The sequence below is a fragment of the Pelodiscus sinensis genome, chromosome 2, assembly GCF_049634645.1.
Source record: "Pelodiscus sinensis isolate JC-2024 chromosome 2, ASM4963464v1, whole genome shotgun sequence".
NCBI classification, from domain to species: Eukaryota; Metazoa; Chordata; order Testudines; family Trionychidae; genus Pelodiscus; species Pelodiscus sinensis.
In genome coordinates, this window is record NC_134712.1 from 254947967 (window position 1) to 254964713 (window position 16747).

Below are 16747 nucleotides of genomic sequence, written 5' to 3' on the forward strand. Positions count from 1 at the left end.
AAATTGGCGCAGTTTTTTCTGATCGCATTTCCGGAAGAGGCTTTTCCGCCATTTGGTCCCGTCTAGACAGGGCCAAATGGTGGAAAAGCGTCCTTTTTCGGAGGAGCCCTTATTCCTCGTAGAATGAGGTATACGGGGCTCCCCGAAAGAGCGTGTTTGCTCTTCCGCCAAAAAAAGCAGAAGAGCAAACACATTCTCTGGACACGGGGAGTTTTTCTGGGCTACCGGAGGTATTCCGGAAAACACGCCAGTCTAGACGTACCCTGAAATAGATCTTCTTTCCGTGGAAGCTGTGCCAATTAATACTAGCTTAAGGCCTGAAATGGCAAATTGGGTTCTTCCTAGGGCGACATGTCTTTGTAAGTGGTCTCCGTGCCACTAGTGAGACAGTCCACCCCACCCAGCAGACGTGTGGGTTCCACACGCTTCAATCGGCGCAAAGAAAAACATGCCACGTTTGCAAAGAATCCATCTCCTTTGCTGCATTCGTGGAGCAATTTTGTGCACTGGATAACTGGGAGGAGATGGTTTCTATGTAATGAACTGCAGAGGTGAACGGTAAATACTGCAGTGCACATCTCAGGACCTCTGTCCTCTAGCAAGTGTGTTGCAGCCCAATGTGCGGGCACCGGCTTCTCTTCTCACCCATGTTCTCCTGAACAGTCAGGAGCCGAGCCCCAAGTCAGAGTCTGCCATGACACTAAGACAAATCCATAGTCACTCCAGTGGGGCCAGATGCAACTGCTTAGGACAACCCAACAGGACTATACCCCTCCGTGTCACATACCCCTTGGCTCTTCCGGAGCGATTCCATCTTATGCCTGATGGCATGAGCTGACTTCCGTCCTACAGCAAACCTTACGGGCCATCTCTTCAGCTGGTGGAAATGAACATCGCTCCCCTCAGGTTCATGGAGTTCCACCAACTGAGGATCAAGCTCTACGCGATGTTCCTCTTTCTCATGGCTTTTATGAGAAGAGTCTCAACGTGCCCTGACGCGCTTCCGGGCTACCCTGATGAGGGATGGGAGGAGAAACTGAGGCAAAAAGGGAGGTTATGGGTCGAGAACCCTCGGTTCCCGTAAGGGCCCAAGCTGCTGCCCTCCCTAGAACGAAGTTGGCTAACTTGCACAGCTGCCGTTTTCTTCTCCAGCTGGTTTTTGAGCTCTCGCGAGCCTGTGACTATGCCGGCTTCGGGTTCACACCACGTTTTTAACCTCCCTTTCTCCCTCTGTGGTCATGGCAGGTGGGCTGTAAGGTAGCTGTCACCTTCTTCCTCTACTTCCTGGCGACCAATTACTACTGGATCCTGGTGGAAGGGCTCTATCTCCATAGCCTCATCTTCATGGCCTTCTTCTCCGAGAAGAAGTACCTTTGGGGCTTCACGCTCTTTGGCTGGGGTGAGTCGCCGCTGTGCCTGGGGCTTTCTAAAGCGACGGTTGGGGGGCGGGGACCGTGTGGGTTTTTGAGCAGGCCAAAGAAGGGATGAAGACAAAGTTCATGGGCTGGGTGGTGTTGCTTGAGGCATCGCCCTGGAAGACCTTTATCATCTGTCCTTGTCCGCAAACCATCTCCCGCCATACTTAGGAAGCTTCATCAGGACACAAAACAGCCATGGAGCTGCAGGTGGATTGATATAGTGAATTGTGAGGGCAGGTGGATGGATATAGTAGCTGATCCACCAATCCCCCCCGACGTCCCATCCCTTGAATCCCCGTTGTGTAGCAAAGCACGAGGAACCATCCTAACCTGGGATTGGCAGCATAAAAGGTTGTACTCCCCCTACATGGGTCCCCAAAATCCGACCCAACCCTCTCACAAGCAAGGCCTCCAGACTCCGAAATCCGACCCTTCCCTCTCACAAGCAAGGCCTCCAGACCCCAAATCTGACCCTTCCCTCTCACAAGCAAGGCCTCCAGACCCCAAAATCCGACCCTTCCCTCTCACAAGCAAGGCCTCCAGACCCCAAAATCCGACCCTTCCCTCTCACAAGCAAGGCCTCCAGACCCCGAAATCCGACCCTTCCCTCTCACAAGCAAGGCCTCCAGACCCCAAAATCCGACCATTCCCTCTCACAAGCAAGGCCTCCAGACCCCGAAATCCGACCCTTCCCTCTCACAAGCAAGGCCTCCAGACCCCGAAATCTGACCCTTCCCTCTCACAAGCAAGGCCTCCAGACCCCAAAATCCGACCCTTCCCTCTCACAAGCAAGGCCTCCAGACCCCAAAATCCGACACTTCCCTCTCACAAGCAAGGTCTCCAGACCCTGAAATCTGACCCTTCCCTCTCACAAGCAAGGCCTCCAGACCCCGAAATCTGACCCTTCCCTCTCACAAGCAAGGTCTCCAGACCCCAAAATCCGACCCTTCCCTCTCACAAGCAAGGCCTCCAGACCCCGAAATCCGACCCTTCTCTCTCACAAGCAAGGTCTCCAGACCCCGAAATCCGACCCTTCCCTCTCACAAGCAAGGCCTCCAGACCCCAAAATCCGACCCTTCCCCTCTCACAAGCAAGGCCTCCAGACCCCGAAATCTGACCCTTCCCTCTCACGAGCAAGGCCTCCAGACCCCAAAATCCGACCCTTCCCTCTCACAAGCAAGGCCTCCAGACCCCGAAATCCGACCCTATAATATATTCTCCCAGTTCTTCTTCACACAGCGTGTAGTCAATCTGTGGAACTCCTTGCCAGAGGAGGCTGTGAAGGCTAGGACTATAATAGAGTTTAAAGAGAAGCTAGATAATTTCAGGGAGGTTAGGTCCATAAAAGGCTATTAGCCAGGGGATAAAATGGTGTCCTTGGCCTCTGTTTGTCAGAGGCTGGAGAGGGATGGCAGGAGACAAATCGCTTGATCATTGTCTTCGGTCCACCCTCTCTGGGGCACCTGGTGCTGGCCACTGTCGTCAGACAGGATACTGAGCTAGATGGACCTTTGGTCTGACCCAGTATGGCCGTTCTTATGTTCTTATGACCTTTCCCTCTCACAGGCAGGGCCTCGGGGTACCCAGAATCCAACCCTTCCCTCTCACGGGCAGGGCCTCTGGGTCCCTGAAATCCGGCCCTCCCCTCTCACTGGAATGACACCTATTTACACCAGCTGGGCCAGGGCCCCCTAAGCCCGTCAGCATCTGGGGAAAAGGACTGTAGGAATGGACAGTGCCCCGACAGCTTGGGAGTTTGGTTCCAAGGGGAGACCTACGCTCCGATTTCCTTCCTCTGGTCTCAGACGCTCCTGCCACCAGATTTCTCGAGCGTCCGAGCATGCAAATGGAAACCTGCAATTTGTGGGGAAGCAAATTTTTTTTGTAGGCCTGGATATTTTCTTGGCGCGGGGAGGAAGGGGAGAGGTGGGGGCGAGCCCTTAGTGGAAGGCTGTTCACACGCCAGCCTCACAGAAGAGAACGTTGCTTTCATTTCCCTCTGGCACCGCCGCTAGCTTGGCGCAACAGTCCCAGGGCGAAGGAGGAGTGGATCGCTTGTGGGCAGGGCTATAATTGCCTACAAGTGTTGGGGGAGGGTCTCCGGGGGAGAGGAGGAAATGGTTACGCTGGTGCTCAGGGGTATGACCAGATATAATGGGGGGCAGTAAATGTGCAAAGGGTGGTCTCCCTTTGAGTTCCTCAAGCAAAGGAGCAGAGATCTCCTTATTAAAAAACGTGCTGGACAAAGCCTGGGAGAATATATTATAGGCCACAGCCTTCCCTGGGTGCTGGATGTACCTGGTCATTTCCACCTATGGGTTCTATACGGCTGCATCTAGACTGGCATGATTTTCCGGAAATGCTTTTAACGGAAAAGTTTTCCGTTAAAAGCATTTTCAGAACAGAGCGTCTAGATTGGCACGGACGCTTTTCCGGAAAAGCACTTTTTGCGGAAAAGCGTCTGTGCTAATCTAGACATGCTTTTCTGCAAAAAAGCCCCAATCACCATTTTCGCGATCGGGGCTTTTTTGCGGAAAACAAATCTGAGCTGTCTACACTGGCCCTTTTGCGCAAAAGGGACTTTTGCCTGAATGGGAGCAGCATAGTATTTCCGCAAGAAGCACTGATTTCAGACAGTAGGAAGTCAGTGCTTTTGCGGAAATTCAAGCGGCCAGTGTAGACAGCTGGCAAGTTTTTCCGGAAAAGTGGCTGATTTTCCGGAAAAACGGGCCAGTCTAGACACAGCCTACCAGTGGGTCCCCCATTAGCCAACTGAGAGTCACCGTTCCAGTGTGACGCATGTCAGGCCTGCTCCGTGGGGCTCTCTGTCCCCCTCTAGTGGTGGCTCAGCCACATAGCGGTCGTCGAGCCTGCTACCGTTTTGCTACCGAGATCTTGGCCTTGGAGCTCAGGCAGAGCGGTTTGCACCTTAAGATACATGGGACCCTAATGCCACCCCGAGGTGCTTCCATCCCAAAGGCTATGAAAGCTTCGCTAAAGGGGTTGACAGCATAACTGAGTCCTAGGCAATGTGAGGAGAGGGGGAAGTGACTCTGTGCTCCAGGAAGGGGCGGGGCCTCAGGTGGAAGGGGTGGAGCCGGGTGCGGGAAGACACACCTGTGCAGACTCAGACTGTACAGCACCTCGGCCCCCCACCCCAGAACTGGCCAGAGCATGTGGTGTTTAGAAATGCCAGGTTCCCTTTGTCCTCCCTCAACTCCCACCCCTGTCGAGAGGCCTGAGGTCTAGCTGTGCTTAGTGAAAACTGGAGAAATGATGCATTGGCCAAACAGCTTCTGTGGGACAATTCATCTTCCGACTGCTAGAAGCCAGAGACTCCTTAGGGCTCACGTTTTTAAAAACTCTTCAAAGTCCTGGAAGGACAAGTGATCTTTACTGACTGAATTTCGTGTCTCTTTGTACCTGAAGGTACGTCTAGACTGCAGAGTATTTCTGGGATACTGGCAGTCTCCCGGAAAATCACTGCCACATCCAAGGAACGCGTCTGCTTTTCGGAAAAAAATTCGGAAAAGCAGATATGTTTTTTCGGCATCCCTGGAAACATCGTTCTACAAGGAAGGAGGGATGTTCTGAAAGAGGTTTTTTTCCCAACCATTGGCCCAGTGTAGATGGGCCAATTGTCAGAAAAGCCTCTTTCAGAAGAAAAGCAGAAAAGGTACTCAAATTGCAAACTGCGATTTGCGTATCTTTTTCCGATAGAACTTTGTTGTCTAGACACAGCTTGAGAGAATGATGTAACCCACACCCTAGGGCAGTGGTCCCCAACACGGTACCCGGCAGGCGAACAGCCACGTCCCCTGGTGCCCGGCAACCTCCAAAGGTTGGGGACCACTGCCCTAGGGTACATCTAGACTACAGGGGGGTTTCGAAAGGAGATATGCAAATGTATGCTAATTTGCATATCTTCCGATTGCTTTTTCGAAAGTGGGTTTTTCTAAAGTAAAAATAGTCTGGATGCATTTTTTTTTAAAAAAAACCCTTTTTCGAAAAAAACGCTTTTCCTAAAAAAAAGGCGGTTTGCGTGTTTTTTTGAAAAACAGGTTTTTTTCCCCAAAAAAATTGATCCGGAATAATTTCATTTTTGAAAAACCCACTTTTGAAAAAGCGATAGGAAGAAGATACTAGGAAAAAATATTTCCCTAGGAGGGTGGGGAAGCACTGGGATGGGTTCCCTAGGGAAGTAGTGGAGTCTCCATCCCTAGAGGTTTTGAAGTCTCGGCTTGACAAAGTCCTGGCTGGGTTGGTTTAGTTGGGATTGGTCCTGCTTTGGGCAGGGGGCTGGACTTGATGACCTCCTGAGGGCTCTTCCAGCTCTAGGATTCTAAGATATGCAAATTAGCACCAAATTTGCATATCTCCTTTCGAAAAAAACCCGTAGTTTAGCTGTGCCCCTAGTGTCCCATATAGTGGCACATTGACCACGTACAGCAAGAGAGAAGAACAAGGGAGCTCTATAGCCTAAGCTAAAAGCCACCCCCCTTTATAGCTCAAGTTCAAATTCACCCACCGGTGGTTACAATTGTATTGAATTGATTCTGCTGCTCCTTATTAAAATGAAAGGATTGGTGCAGAACAGAGCTAAGAAAATGATTTCCTAGGGCAAATCCAAGGTGGAGGGGTGATTCAGGAGAAATAACACCGTGCATTTAGCAACACTGCGAAAGTTGCCAAGGGAAAATAGTCAGGCTGGCACTGGATCCCTTCATTAACACTTCCAGTTGTTGCCAAAGTATAATCAACTTACTGAGCAGCCCACAATGCTAAAGCCACACCTGTCACAACACCAATTAGCCATGTGACTCCAAACATTTGTGGCCGTTTAATTAAATTCCTCTGGAATGAGTACGCATGATTTCCTCCAGTGGCATTTGGTTTTGCTTTATTTGGATTAGCATGATCAAAAATACATATATACAGACACACATGGCATTGATAACTTTTGGGCATTCACAAAGGGGCCCGAGTCCAGTGCCCACTGAAGTCAAGGGAGAGACGTCAATTCATTGCGGTGGGCATTGGATCATGCCCATACCACAGTGAAGAAGAACCCGTAATAAATAATTCTGATGTTCGCGTAGGTACAAAAGGGAAAAGTTTGCTCCGAGATCTGAGATTCTTTGCTTACATAACAACAAACATCTGAGGATTTGCAATGCCCTGGTGATTCCTAAGAAAATCCAAAGCATTCATCATAAATCAATTTATGCTGAAGGAACCAAAACACCAATTTGCTTTCTGATGTTACATCCAATGATTTATCTGGATGAGACTTTTCAGTTCAGAGCTTCAGCTGGCGCAAGTCCTTCTCAATCATGGACCCGAGTGAATCGTTTGGTTTTCCAGTTCACTGGCAGTTTCAAAAAGTTGAGTAAAAAAATTGTGTTGGATTGAACTAAAAAAGAGATTTTAAAAAAATATTTCAGTAGATCAAAAGGTTGGGACAAAATTCATTTTGGGATTGCCCCGAATGTTTCATTCAGCCTAAAACAAAAATGTTTTCTTTCGAGTTTAAGCTTTCTTTTTATTAATTTTTTTTGGGGGGGGGGGTACTGTTTTAAAAGTAAACAGGAGAAAATTTCAAACATGAATAGCTGTGTCAAAGAAAAAACATTAGATGGATTGATTTGTGGAGGAATTGCTGGGTTTTTTTTTTTCATTTGAAACAATTTGGTGAACTCAACATGAATTTGCAGAAGTTTTGTCCACCCGAATCGGTATTTTTCATGGAAGAAATTCCAGCTGAAAAATGTCACTGCTTTGGTCAGTACTGAAGAATCTGGCACTTACTATAGTAAAGAAACAACAGAAGGAACTTGTTTCTTCCAGACATCTAGAAAAAAATAGTTGACTACAGGTTGTACCTCCCAAAATGGGAATTCTCTGGTCTAGCAATGGACCACGGATGTTCCTTGACCAGAGAACTCCAGTAGCTTAGTGGCAGGAAAGCAATCCAGGAAGGGCAGGGTTGAAGCAGTGGTATGAGGCAGGAACTGGTGGCGGCCTCTGACAGCCTGAGGCACTGGGACCTAGTTGGGGCAGCTTCTGGCAGCACAGGATCAGGCCGGTGACAGCCCATGAAAGCGCAGGGCTGGGGCTAGAGTCCTTGCCAGGCTGTGGAAGTGAGGCCAGAGCCCGCAGGCTGCTGCAGGGCTGGAACCGAAGCCCAAACCCCTGGCAGTCTGACCAGGACTAGAGCCAGCCTCCGGCAGCCCATGGTAGCATGGGCTGCTGGAATCCAGCAAGCAGTCTGGCCGGGGCTGCCTTAGTCCCTCCATCTCTTCCTCCCCGCAGCTGTCAGAGGGTATGTCTACACTACCCCGTTAGTTCGAACTAGGAGGGTAATGTAGGCATACCGCACTTGCAAATGAAGCCCGGGATTTGAATTTCCCGGGCTTCATTTGCATAAGCGGGGAGCCGCCATTTTTAAAACCCCGCTGGTTCGAACCCCGTGCAGCACGGCTACACGGGGCTCGAACTAGGTAGTTCGAACTAGGATTCCTCGAGGTGTACCGGTAGTTCGGAATAGGAATCCTAGTTCAAACTACCTAGTTCGAGCCCCGTGTAGCCGCGCGGCACGGGGTTCGAACCAGCGGGGTTTTAAAAATGGCGGCTCCCCGCTTATGCAAATGAAGCCTGGGAAATTCAAATCCCGGGCTTCATTTGCAAGTGCGGTATGCCTACATTACCCTCCTAGTTCGAACTAGGAGGGTAGTGTAGACATACCCAGAGTTAGTAGCTGTGGGCTGTGGCAAGGAACCACCTCTAGGCCGGGAAATTTCCTGGTTCAGGACTGGTCAGGTCCCAAGGTAGGGTTGCCAGGTGTCCGGTTTTCACCTGGACTTTTCGTTATTCGGGTCCCCTGTCCGGTAGAAAAACAGAAAATACCGGACATGTGAAATGTACGGTATTTCCTGTTTCCCTCGAACAGAAGCCCGGCGGGGACAATTTTCCCCTGCCGCGTCTGGCGGGAGAGTGAGGAACGCAGGGCCATTTAAAGGCGCAGCACCCCTTTTTTTCTTGCTTAACAACTTTGGTCTCCCCCTTTTTTTTTTCTCAAAAGAATTTTTCCCATTTTTGGCGGAGGGTAGGAGGGTGTTTGGTATTTTTTGTTAAATCATCTGGCAACACTATCCCGAGGGTGCTGGTTAAGGGAGATCCAACTTGCAGTGGCAATAAATTTGCCAACAACCTCCGGGGTTCTCTGCAGCTGTTGTGTGAGGAAGTGCGACCATGACCCATAACTGCAGACAATCAGACAATTTCAGCTGTAATTTAGTCCCATTTTAATTGTCTCCAGATGCTGCATGCAGCCCCTGGCTTGCCTGGATCCCCCGAGGCTCGGGGCTCCCCACCCCCAGCATTGGGGAACCCGCGCTGGTGCTCCAGCTCATCCTCCCCCCAGCCATCCCTCCACAGGGCTGGAGCACACAAAATCTACTAGGCCGGGCCCCCCTCGGCTCTGTTCTGTGGGGAGTGTCCTACAGCCCTGGTCTACACTATGGAGTGATTTCGGAAAAAAAAATCTTATTTCGAAATAATAAGCGGCGCGTCCACACGACTAAGATCGTTATTTCGAAATGACCGGCCGCTTATTTCAAAAACTGCCCTCCTGCTTTCCTCGGGGAATAACGCTTATTTTAAAATCGTTTTTTCGAATAGCAGTCGTGTGGACACGCTGGTGCCGCTATTTCGAAATACCGACTCCCCAGAGTCATTCGAAGTTTTTTTTCCTGGTGCTTCTGGGGGCTCTCAGTCAAGGTAGCACATCCACCCTAACGGAGCCGGCCTCGGACTCATTTCTTGGCTTCCCCGTAGTGAGGACATGCTAGTTCGATTTTGTTCTTTTGGGAGTTAGTATTTTGAATTTGGTTATTTCGACATGATTTCCTAGTGTAGACGTGCCCAAACGGACCACACGTGGTTGGGTGTTGCCGATCACTCAGAAGACAGTGCAGTCACAGGGAATTGAGCAGGGGTGGGGAAGCTGTTTTGGGGCTTGGGGGGGGGCCGCTGACCAACAGAAAAATCAGCCGGGGGCTACACACAAGTGAGAAGCAAACTAGAGCAGTGTTTCTTAAACTTTTTAAGACCGAGGAACACCAAACAATAATTTTTTTAAGAGGAACACCAAGACAAAAAAAAAGTCAGGGGAAAAAGGTGGGGGAGAGTAATTGAAGGAAAAAAGGGTTGGGGGGAAGTTATCAAGAAAAAAAAAGGTTGACTGCCCCTTTAAGGCAGCCATTTTGAATTCTGTTGTTCTCCGTGGCACACCTCGGACTGCCTGGTATGCCACGGAACACAGTTTAAGAAACACTGCACTAGAGCTTGGGGGGAGGGGGGCAGGCTAGTAGATTTTGTGTGCTTCAGCCCCAATGCTGGGGGGGGAACCCCGAGCCTCAGAGGCCGGGTCCAGGCAAGCCACGGTCACACCCGGCCCCTACCCCTTAGGATCACTACCCCTGGAAAGGAGTCACCCCTATAGGCCTATGCCAGATCACATTCATCCTGGCAGTCCTACAAAGTCTTGAAGAAGGAAGTGTGGGTGTGATTTTGCCCTGGCCTGAGATAGAATCATAGAATCCCAGGACTGGAAGAGGCCTCAGGAGGTCATCAAGTCCAGCCCCCTGCCCAAAACAGGACCAACCCCAACCTCTAGGGATGGAGATGGGCACCCTTTTTCCAGCGCGAGGGGAGAGACCTGACTTTATAGAACCTGCATTGTACACACTGTGTGTATTGATGGCACATGCACAGCGCATACAATGTGGATACTGTATAAGTCAATTGCAGCATCGCCACCCTGTGGGACCTCTGCTGGCTACGTGCACAGGGCTGGGGAGTGGGGTGCACATGAGTGCGACTGCACGGGGGAGACCAACTTGCTTTTGCGAGGCTTGTCCTTTCTGGCTGGTTCTCCGGCGGCCAGAACGGTTCCTCATTCGTGATGTTCACAACAGCCGCCACCTGCAGGCTGACCCGTAGGGCCACGTTTTCTAAATCTGGGTGTTGATATTTTCCGGTACCCACCTGTAGATCGCTTGGGCCTGGGTGTTAGACTGGGCTGAGCACCCCAGAACACCCATGAACTTAGCACCACTAAAAATCCAGCCCAAGGGTTCTCAATGCAAGCATCTACATGATGAGGCCAGCTATGGAAGAGAGAGAGACCAATTGAGAACTGGCAAAAGTTGGAGTTAAAGACATTGTAGGAACCCAAGGGTAGAGGTTCTTATGATCACAGTACAGGTTTATTTTTTTTTTAATTAACTGGAACATATTGTTATGGCCTTTGGAAAGAACTTACAAGGCCAAATTTGATCCCTGTTACACCAGTCTAAAATGGAGGTAGTTAATAAGAGGGGAGGGGGTGGAATGATGCAAAATCAAGTGAAAATAATTGTCCTTTTACAGATTTGAAGAAGGGAACTCATTTGAAAATATGTCCCATTTTGTATTTTGAAAGTGCTTGCTTTCAAACTTATTTACAGGGGGTCCCCGCTATAAGTCGCCCCCGTATACATCTGTTCCACCCTAAAGTCAGTGACGTTTGTAGAAACTGATGTGTTCTAAGTCTTCCCATTCCCTGCTATAAGTCGTGTGAAACACTTCCCCCAATTTGCTTAAATGGAAGTCCGCCGCAGGAAAAAAATTCCCCACTTTAAGTTGTTTCGCTGTAAGTCCAAGTTTTTTGGAACGGATCTTGGACTTATAGCGAGGACCCCTTGTACTTACATTTTTCACTTTGTTTTCCCCATAATCCCATTTTTTTTTCTATTATTTCTTTCCCTCTTTTTTCACACCCCTGGCCTCTTTTCCTTTTTTTCCATTTTGCCACTGAGAAAGCATAGGGGAAGAAGGAAAGAAAAGGAAAAATTGTTTAAAATGTTTTGTTTCTCAGGGGGGGGGTTCCCATAAAAGTGGAAAATTTCAATATATATTGGTGAAAATTATTAATATTGAGAAAATGGGGGGCGTTTATGTTTAAAAATATTTTGTTTGAAAAATGTAAGCACGCTCTAGAATTAAGTCAGCATAACTTCATTGAACTCAGCATAGTAACTTCAAACTTACACAACTGAGAATAGAATTTGGCCCATAAAGTTTGCAAATATACTTACTCTATTTAGGGAGGCCTAGAGAATAGCGCTCTGAAACAGGATTTGGGGGAGCATGGGTCTCTTCTTGGATTTGCCATTAGCCCGTGAGTGACCTTGGGCGGTCATTTCCCTGTTCTGTGCCTCAGTTTCCCCATCTGAAAAAATGGGGATAACAGTATTTACCTCATTGGAGGAGTGTCTTGAGATCCATTGCTGACCAGAGCTATATAAGAACTTGCTATTAATGTTGTGTTAGTATTTATAAAACTCTGTTGGCCTAATCCAAACCCTATTAACATTAGTGGATCCCGTTGGCTTTGACGGGGTTTGAATCAAGTTTACAAGGTGTGTCTCCAGTGCAGATGGGTGTGAGTTTCTCAGCCCGGGTAACCAAACCCACTGGGCTCAAGCCGATGTACTAAAAACAGCAGTGTAGACATTATAGTTCGGCATCAGTTTCTGACTTATGACTTCACTGGGTCGGCACGTTCGAGTGCTGGAACTTGTTTTGTCAGATCCATCGGACACGCATCTGGCAACGTGAGTTGTGGCCCACGACAGCCGATGCCCAAATAAATGTCTTAGTCTTTAAGGAACTCTTTGTTTGAAGTTAAGCACATACATAAGGACTTTCCTGGGCTGGCCCCACAAACCATAGAATCTACACAGAGGTTATAATTACTAATGATCACCATCCTCTTTATTTTCTGAATGGGGTTACTGTACTACTGTTTTTAGAAATTATTGTAGGCCAGGCCTACATTTTCAGGGATGTCCATGGGGGATTTTGATGCAAGAAGAAAGCAGAACTGGACTTAGAAGAAAAGATGTATTTAATTTTTCAGTATTTTCTTAGCTCTTATAGACAAAAATTAATGCCAGGAGTAAATCCAGTGAAATAAGCATGGTTACACCAGAGATAAATTTGGTCCTGAGGCTTTACTTACTTCCCCAGAGTTGCCTTAGCTTTAGGTCATTCATGTGGCGGGCTTCTTACAATGGAAGAAACTTTTTCTCCAGCCCAGTTGAGGAAAAATTATTTCTTTGATCAAACTGGTGATCAGAAATGATGGGTAAAATGTCAAGATGCATTCAATTAGAGGAAGGACCTCTGGCAATGTGAATGACTTGTCCATCAAAATCCCCCAGCTCCCTAGCCTCCCTGGTTAACATTGTCTCTAGAACTGGCCAAAACTGGACATTTCCGTCTCTGGGGAAATGCAGAAATGTTGCACATTTTTGTCCAAAATCAAGCCCAAAAAGTCAAAAACTCAGATTTCTGGCAAATTCAAAAATTCAAAACTATTTTGTTGTGATTCGGTATTATATTACTAGAAAAGTCAGCCCAAAAATGCGGAGAGAAGTTTTGATAATTTCAATATGTTCCTGCAATATGGTTCAATTTTTATTTTGGGGGGGTTGAATCAGCATGTTCCAACTGGAAACTGTTCCACTGGAAAGTTTTCAACCGGCTCTACTTATCTCTTTGGTCTGGAGATCAGCCTGGAAATATCACAAAGGTGGTCTCTTCCGTGACATTTCTGCTGAATCCTGTTTCAGCCAATCCCTAGGGATTGGCTAGTCGAGAGGGCTCCGTGAACTTTGTGGCCACATACACCCTAGTGCCTTCAGGCGACCTATAACCCAAAACGGTAGTACAAGCACTCTCCCCAACTCCCTGCTAGAATCCAGTCCGACTCTGATGCCAAAGGGCTATGAACGAAAATGAATATCCAAACTGGTCTGCTCTACTTGGCCCTGGTCTACATTTTACGTCAAACTAACCCTCGAATTAATGCGCTGCACATCCACGCTACCAAACCTGTTCTTTTGAAATCTGCACTCCTGCTTTCCTCAAGGAATAATGCTTATTTCAAAATAGCGGGAGTTTGGACGCTCTGGTGCCGCTATTTCAAAATAACGACTCCCTAGAGCAGTTCCAACCAATGACTCCCCAGTGGGCTGAAAGTCGAGGTAACATGTCCATATGAATGGAGCCTGCCTCGGACTCGTTTTGAGGCTTCCCCGTAGTGAAGACACGCTAGTTCGATGTTGTTAAATCGAGAGTTATTAAGTTAATTTAAGAAATCGTTTCCTCGTGTAGACATGCCCTTGGAGAGTTAACAGATTGAGGCAACTTACCAGCTTCTCAAACTTTTGAGAAGTTCTCCGGAGCTCAGAAGCAGTGGAAAGTAGAGTGTTTGGGGGGATTGCAATCTTTGTATGCACCTGATGGCTATGTAAAGGGTAGGATACTTTCTATCCAAGAGAGGTTGCAAATCAGGAGGCTTGAGTTCTGCTCCCGTTTCTGCCCTGCTACATGACCCTTGGTCAGTCTCTCATCTCCTACTATTTGCTTCAGCTACCCCAGACTAACACGGCTACATCTCTATCACTCTCCTACTATTTGTCCTTCTTGCCAAGTTAGATGGTGATCCTCCCAGGAGGGGGCTGTCATCTCTTATGAAATGGAATCAGAATCTCAGTTAAGGTCTCAAGCAAGTTCATTGCTCCTGTAATATAAATAGTAATAGTCTTCAGTCATGCTTGTCTCTGGATCCAAACTTTCCCAGAACTTCGATTTGGTGTTCTGAATAGGACCAACACATAGAATATAGGTCCGTGGCTCACACCAGCTCTGTGGTTCCCTGAAGTTGGTCGTGAAGCCAGGCCCTTAGCCTCCAAACTATCTTTGAACCATGGGGAAGTCTTCTAAATTCCTTCCCTCGTGTTCGCTCCCTGCCGTTGGGTTGCAGTGACGGAGCGTGCTATACGCTGTATTTACTGATGAGTACTTTCTTGTTTGCAGGACTTCCGGCTGTGATTGTCACCGCGTGGGCCAGCGTAAGGGCCACTCTAGCAGACACAGAGTAAGTGTGGTTGGATTTTGTGCTGTTTTCCTCTTGTTTTGCTGTTATGTCTCAGCTGCATTTTTGGCGCTGCGAGATCTGTGGATGAATTACAGACCCCAGGGAAAAGCACTAGATAGAGTTGCAAATCTGAAGCACTCGTACAATGCAGGCAGGAAATGCACTGAGCCGGGGAAGAAATTCTCTACTTCTGTCGTAACTCTCCTGGCTTGTCTTTAGTTTTAAATAATTTAACCAATCTGAGACCACCTACAACTTCACAGCTGGCACGTTGGGACCACTTGGAAGTCGGCATCAAGCTCAGAGACAGAAGCGTGATTCTCCCACTCCACAAGCACAGACCTCTATCCCTTGAGCTGAAAAAGAATCTTCCCTTTGCTTGTGCATTATAGGGCTTATGACACACATCTGAGTAGTTCCATTTCCGTCCAGCAGAGATCAGTACTGTGCTTTCACTCACTTCTCAGCTCCTTTTCCTCTTTACACAAGTTTGGAGACACCACATCACTTTTTCTGGTTCCTGGCATGGGGGTTACGTCTTGGAGTTTTTAATCTTCTCATCTTACAACTTCTCTTGACAGTCTTTCTGTCATTGCTTCAATCTTCCTCACCCTTCCTCCTATGCTTTCTTTGCTAGTCATTTGCCTCCCATTCTTATCAGGTGGCCAGGCCCTCCCAGATGTGTGCTGTCTCCCCTATCACCGAGTCCCAAATGCGTCTTTCCCCTAATTTCTTCCACTCTGTAACTCTCCACTTGCTTGCTGGTCTCCTCATCATACTACTGTCTACTACCTGTATCTTCCGTTCTTCTGCCTTTGTAAGCCATGCCGTTTCCAACCCAGAGAGCAAGCAAGGACACACGCATGCAGCGCTTGCTTTTCCTTTTAGTTTGTTACTTAACAGCCAGGCTCACAAGACTCCTGCCATCTTTTTCTGTACTGCCCATGCACAATGGGGTCTTCTATTCAGTTCCCCGGTGGCACTAGATGTGTTTCCCACGTACGCAGCTTTCTTCTGAGTCAGCCTTTCTCTTTACCTCCTCTTCCCCCTTTCCTCCCTGCATCACTGTCGTCTGCCACCAGGGCCAGATTAAGGGGGGGACTAGCCGGGCAGCTTCCCAGGGCAACAACCTATTGGGGGCACCTGATGGCAGCTGTAAGGTGTGCGGCGTGCCGGGGGGCAGGGTCATGCATGTGCCGTGCACCCAGGGGCGGAGCCGCGCATGCGTCACGCACCTGCTGCCCGGGGCGCAGGAATGGCTCCAGCTGGCCCTGTCTGCCACATGTTTATCTGTGTCTTCAGCCAAAGATTTGGGTGGGTCTTCAACCCCCTCTGATGCCACACTTCCCAATTCCTCTTTGCTGTCAGGCAAAAGATCCAGATCATCAGTCACAGAAGCATCGAATCCTAGGGCTGAAAGAGACCTCAGGAGGTCATCGAGTCTAGCCCCCTGCTCAAAAGGTTCCCTAGGGAGTGGGTGGCATCTCCATCCCTAAAGGTTCTGAAGTCCCGGCTTGACCAAGCCCTGGCTGGGATGATTGAGTTGGGATTGGTCCTGCTTTGGGCAGGGGGTTGGACTCGGTGACCTCTGAGGTCTCTTCCATCCCTGGGAGTCCATGAGTCTATCTGTAGAATAGTAATAGAGATGTAAGCGTGTTAGTCTGGTCTAGCTGAAACAAAACTTTTGCACGAGTCTATCAGTCTATGATCTTAGAGACACAGGGCTGAAATGGACCTTGGAAGGGTCACTTTCTCCATGCGCCCCTGTGCTGAGAATTAGGCATACCTAGATTATGTTCGCCTAGCCAGCCCAAATCCCACAATGCAGCTACTCGACACTCGGCGCCCCCTTGTCCCCAGCCCATTGCTGACTTCAGTGCGCGCAAAACAGGCTTCGCACCAACTTCTGAAATGTGTCACCTGTTCAGGCAATGCCTCTCTGGGCCCCGGGTGCAGGGTGGCTGTAGTCCTAGATGCAATAACGACCGGTTTTAAAATGGAACTGAACCTGATCTCCTGCTGTGCAGCATTGTTTGTGTTCATCATACACGACTAAAACCTGGCTACATCTGTGTTCAGTAGCCTGCAGGCAAAGGGTGACCTCCCAGTACTCCCCAGTGCACATGACTTTGCGCATGGTAGAGAACAACATGACCCTTGTTGCTCAGATGTTCCTTTTTATTCCCTCTCCTCAAACCCCTGCACCAAGCAGAGGCTGGCTGTGTGATACCCACAGAGGGCAATAGGCCCATTCCTGTCTAGATTACTGGAGAACATCCAGTCCACTAAGTGGCCTCTTTGAAATATCTTTGGAGGCCTTGGTTCAGTTTGCAGTGGAGAG

General features: G+C 48.6%; 1 protein-coding gene across 3 annotated transcripts in view; it reads left to right on the top strand.

Annotated features, from left to right (window-relative positions):
• PTH1R (parathyroid hormone 1 receptor) overlaps positions 1 to 16747 on the top strand; it is a 192785-nt gene that overhangs the window by 150041 nt on the left and 25997 nt on the right. For all 3 annotated transcript variants that reach the window (XM_014576872.2, XM_075922977.1, XM_075922976.1), the window contains 2 exons: positions 1246 to 1399; positions 14346 to 14406. In XM_014576872.2, coding sequence (XP_014432358.1) covers positions 1246 to 1399; positions 14346 to 14406 — 215 coding nt within the window. The remainder of the gene's footprint in view (positions 1 to 1245; positions 1400 to 14345; positions 14407 to 16747) is intronic.